Source organism: the organism of the source record quoted next, unplaced genomic scaffold (genome assembly GCF_019419815.1).
Source record: "Pyrus x bretschneideri cultivar Hongxiangsu unplaced genomic scaffold, Pyrus_bretschneideri_v1 Contig9, whole genome shotgun sequence".
Taxonomy (NCBI): domain Eukaryota; kingdom Viridiplantae; phylum Streptophyta; class Magnoliopsida; order Rosales; family Rosaceae; genus Pyrus; species Pyrus x bretschneideri.
Window position 1 is genome coordinate 1,870,880 of NW_025999831.1, and position 5,715 is coordinate 1,876,594.

A 5,715-nucleotide genomic window follows, 5' to 3' on the forward strand; every position below is an offset into this window, starting at 1 on the left:
CAACCCATCGATGTCATCAAGACCCGGTTCCAGCACGATCACACCGGCACCTACAAGCGAATTGTCCACTGCGGTTACATGTGCGACGTGACGGGGTGGGGCTGTAGTGGTTACTTGGCTGGGAGAGGAAGAAGGAGAACTATTCATCTGCTTCTTCTTCTTTCTTTTTTCTTTTTAAGTTTTTAATTATATAAAACTAAAAATGGTCTAAATATTAAAATACTAATCGTTGTGAGATGAATTAAAGACGACAAACGCAAATAATACAACAGCGCGTGCAGTGTAAAAACAGGCATACTGACTGATTCCAACAAGTTAAGATGATGCGCAAAGGCTTTTTTATTCGAGCACAAGCGCGGAGAACGTTCCAAAGCAAATAAAAAATCTGTCTTTCCCTTCTCCTTTCACTCGGCCTCCTTTTTGCGCGATCTCATTTACATAATTTCAATCCATTAATTCCATCAGTCGTCTGCTATATATATAATGATTGAAACGTACGTATCGGGCAACATATATAGAAACCTGAACAACTAGCTAGCTTTGAGCTTTCTTTATTTGGGTAGCTGGAAGTAGTTTTTGTAGGGTTAGGGCAGAGGGAGCTGGAGAGGCAGATGCAATGGAGGATTTACCACCTGGATATAGATTCTACCCAACAGAGGAAGAGTTGATTTCGTTTTACTTGCGCAACAAACTTGACGGGAGGAGTGGGAACTTGAACCCAGTTCTAGACCGAATCATACCCGTTGTTTACATTTACGAGTTTAATCCATGGGAACTCCCACGTAATTCGACATCTCTCTCTCTCTCTCTCTCTCTCTCTCTCTCCCCCTCCCCCCTTTTAATAATTACTTGTTGGATTTATGCTAGCTTCTGGCTTGCTTAACCATGGAGTTTACACCAAATTATAGCTAGTGTTTGCTTTTCATCACTTTCCCTACGACCATGCCAGTTTTAGGATAATGAATGTTATATGTGTTTGTTTAGAACACTAATTTACAGCATCGGTACATTGTTGATATTCATTGAATATAATATGGACATAAATTTAACGACAACGGTAGTTTTCGCACCGGTTATTTATCAATAATCACTACCCTAACTGATTTCAATTTCCTTTTCTTTTTGGTATGTGTGTGTGTGTGTGTGTGTGTATGCAGATGCAGTACTTCAACTTATATATATTTCGATATCATATCATTCTTGAATTAGTTAGTTTACACTTTAATTAATTAATTAGGTTTATAATGAACTATTTAACAGAGGTTTCGGGAGAGGTGAGCCATGGAGATTCAGAGCAGTGGTTCTTTTTCATCCCAAGACAAGAGAGTGAAGCTCGAGGAGGGAGACCGAGACGACTCACAACAACTGGGTATTGGAAAGCAACAGGATCTCCAAGCATTGTTTACTCTTCCAATTCCAATTACAATCATGCCATAGGGCACAAAAGAACCATGGGTTTCTACACTGGCAGAGCTCCACATGGAAAGAAAACCGAGTGGATGATGACTGAATACAAAGCCATCGAAGTTCATGCAGATCATAATAATCAACTATCAATGACAGCTTCTTCATCAAACACTAGTACTAGTACTCCTCCTGCTCCCACGGTCAGTATACGTGCTAATTAATTTCTTATCTCAAAAGTAACATCCATGTTTTAAAACTTCACAAAACTTGAAATACATCTATTAGAGAGGCTGTCAACAAGCTTGTCCAAATAGAATTATTGTTTTCTGAAACTTCATAAATTCAACTGGAATTATCTACGTGTATTTGTGAGACAACTATCTAGTTTGCAACCTGATAACATAATTGGAGAACTATTCCGATTTATAGTATAATGACATAATTACCTGATAACATAATTGGAGAACTCTTCGGATTTATAGTATAATGACAGAATTAATTAATCAAGTTGCTCTGTGTGTGTATGTATATATATAACATATGGTTTTGAGAAATTACAAGTGATATATCCCACAAATAATATAAATTGGGCGCACAAAAAGACATTTAATCACTTTATAGAAGGTACACCAGCAAAACTGAACATGTTAGTGGTGCCAATAGCTAAACATAACAAGTTAACAACAAATGAAACCATATGACAGGACCACACTGTTTTTAAGCGACTTAATTGATGTAGTACGGCATTGATCAGTTTTAGTGCAGTTAATTATATGCATCTAAACCCATTTAACTAAACAAACTACATAATAACTAATATTATTAAATATTATGTTGATATATATTTTGGCATGCATACAAGCAGTTAAGGGAAAAATTCAGCTTATGCCGAGTGTACAAGAAATCGAAATGCCTTAGGGCATTTGACAGACGACCTCCAGGGATTGAGATCACAAGAAACCCTACCTTAATCATTCAAGCAGCTCCTGCTCAGGGTGCAAATCATCTGGATCAAGGGCTGACAACGTCAAATAGGAATCCTCATAATATTGGAGATAGAACAAACTTAAGCTCACTGGACAGTTCATCCTCAGGAGACCATGGCTCTCAATCCTCTCAACCAGAACAAAGTTGGACTTTGCCAATGGCCGTTGATGATGAAGCTATTTGGGAATGGGACGAATTAATGGATAATTGGCTCCATTGGTTTTAAGGGGTGGACAAGATGAAATTGAAGAAAAGATTACGTTTCCACAAATGAAATGTTTAGCTACTAGGAAAATGGATTAATGCAGGTGGAATCATTTGTAGGGTTTAACCGTTCTAACGTAAAGTTTGTGCTACAATTTGGAAAAGAAAGCCAAATTCATATTGTACTAAACTTGCCCTCACAAGTCTAGCCTATCTTGATCTCTTTTGCTTCGTTTGAAACAAAAACCAGTAAGTTCTTGTCTAATGTGTTTCATATGTATTATGTACGTTTCTTGGACTATTTTGTATAACCTTGAAAGTTTGCAGAAGTAACTAATAGAATTTATCACTTTGCTTACATATATAATAGTTATGTGTTGGTAATATTAAAATGATGAGAATTGTTATGATTGGAATCCAACTGATACAAGTATTTAACCATATTAACTTTTATTTCAAGTGTGCAAAAATGATATTTTTTTTATAAGCAAAAGTTTGGTCAAATTCTATTTTTGAAGTGAATTTTCCTTTTTTACATTTTTGTTTTTTTGTTTTTTAATTTGCGTACACTCTTATGTGTGTGTGCGTGTGCTTTTTTTTTTTTTTTTTTTTTTTTTTGCTTTTAAATTGATTAAATGAAAAGAGAAAATAAGAGTGTGAAAATCATTATACTTTATTTATCTAGCAACACGTCAAACTCTTTTGCATGAGTTATTCCTATATTGATAACAGTAAGTTCCAATCACCAACAATATCCAAATGGTACTTTTACTAATGGCGGAAAACAATCAAGTCCATATATTCTGGTGCGAGTTTGATTCCCACCAATTTTCTTTCCCTATCAACTAACTTCTTAACCCAGTAATGCTATTGCTCTAATAAAAAAAATATATCAATAGTATGTATGACATGTATGGTTAAAAAAATGTTAGGAATTGTGCATGAGATATTTGAACCTATAACCCTTTCACCAAGAAGAGAGGGGGGGGGGGCGGTGGGTGTATTGTATATAGAGTTTGATGGATTTTGCTTCTGAAATCTAGGTGTATTCAATATAAACTTTTAAGAAATTAACAAAAGTCATCATGTATTGATAAAGACTTTTTATGACGTTTGAAATGTCTATGAAATTCTCTTGTGGTATTCAATTATGATTTTTGTGAGTTTGCAAAAATTCAGGTGTATTCAAAATTTCATTGATTTTAAGGGATTTTAAAAATTCATGGATTTTGATGGACTTTTTGTGTTTTTATGATAAATATTTTGTCATATCAGATCCAACATCTTCTCCCAAAATTTTGATAGATTTCATTGTTTTTCAATTATCTAGTGATAAACTACAACACCCACATAATGCAATGACTATTACACCACTATGTCACTAGCATCATCTTACCATCACTACTATGAAAGTACCTATTAGTGTCGTTTTAAAAGACAACAAGAAAAGCTAGGTTCTGGCAAATATTTGGAAAAATCCAATAGGAAATGGCTGCAATGGCATATAAGAGAAGCAAAAAAATTGCTAGCATCAGGAAAATACTTTTTCTGTCAATTAGGACTGTAAAGCCACCAAGAAAAGAAAAGCATCTTGATTTTTTTTTTTTAAGTCAGTAGCGTTGGATAGAAGAACATTAATTCCACTTCACTATTTGTGTCGGATAATAATGTCTAGCGTCGATTATATCCGACATTTATAGTTTATATCGGTTGTAAGCGACAATATTGCTTTTTCACCCAACATAATATAAACAAGTTGTCAGAAACGTCTTATCTGACAGTATATTGCATAAAATCACCACCGGTCTCCAACACATTAAGCCACTTTTGTAGTAGTGCATGACCACTCTTCCACCCCCACAACCACCATCATCACCATTGCCGTCACAACCGTCACTACCATGAGCATCATCACCAACCCTACTATGACCACCATTGACACCACAATCACCATGACCGCCAACTCTATCGCTGTCATCACCACCGCCCTTATCCTTACTCCTTGACCACCCCCAACAACACCCTACCACTTCAAATAGCATCCCAACTATTATCGTCACCACTAAAGACACCAACTTACTATCACCATCTTGTTGACGATCACCACGTGACACTTCCACCACTATCATTGCCACCATCACCTCATAATACCACTTTGTCATGGTCATCATCACAATTTCAATAGCAAAAACTTAAAAATGATAATGCTTATTAATAAATTGGATCATTAAAAAGTCCATGACAATTCATAAATTGGTCATTAAAAAGTCTAAAATTTTATAAGTCTATCATTTAGCTCATTTCTTTTCCACACAAATATATCATTAAAAGTCTAAGAACTTTTATGGAGTTTATAATAGTATGTAAAAATCTACTTAAAATGTGCAAGACTATCACATAAAAACACTCAACAAAAATCCATATAAATCTGAATACACCACAACCCTAAGAATCACTAAACCGTATATATATTCATTGACATTATGAATATTATTGAAATTAAGTCTAGATAAAAATTATTGAAATAAAAGTATGAGTGCAAAATGTATATAAGTAGATTGCATGCAAACTGTACTTGTTTTCCTTCCTTTTAAAAGATCAGGGCGATGTTATTAATTAGCACTCCAAAATAATTACAATTTATAACAAGTTTAATATGACTTTTGTAGCATATTGCCATTGTTTAAAAGCGATTATGCATGATTAAGTTTTTCTATATTGAGGGCCATTGTTTTCCTTCCTTTTAAAAGATCAGGGCGATGTTATTAATTAGCACTCCAAAATAATTATAATTTATAACAAGTTTAATATGACTTTTGTAGCATATTGCCATTGTTTAAAAGCGATTATGCATGATTAAGTTTTTCTATATTGAGGTTAATTGTAATTTTCAAATGCAGATATGCTGTTTCTATCTAATGTCTATGCTATAAAAAAAGTTATGAAAAGTGGCGCCGCCACTTTATGGAATGTCTGATGTCTATACTATGTGAACAATACAAAGATTGGTTAAACCATTAAACGATACCACTAACAAAACCACAGGCAATACCAAAACAAGAAAAGGATAAATTTAGGGATAGTTTGGTATAAGTGTGCTTTAAAAAAAAACTATTT

The 5,715-nt window shown here is 34.4% G+C and overlaps 1 protein-coding gene across 1 annotated transcript; it reads left to right on the forward strand.

Moving 5' to 3' along the window:
• The first annotated feature begins 345 nt into the window (after positions 1-345).
• On the forward strand, positions 346-2,958 carry LOC125473571 (NAC domain-containing protein 90-like). Its single transcript, XM_048576619.1, has 3 exons — positions 346-782; positions 1,261-1,607; positions 2,273-2,958. Exons 1-3 carry the CDS (start codon positions 617-619, stop codon positions 2,618-2,620), a joined length of 861 nt encoding a protein of 286 aa, XP_048432576.1. The 5' UTR covers positions 346-616; the 3' UTR covers positions 2,621-2,958.
• The last annotated feature ends 2,757 nt before the right edge of the window (positions 2,959-5,715 follow it).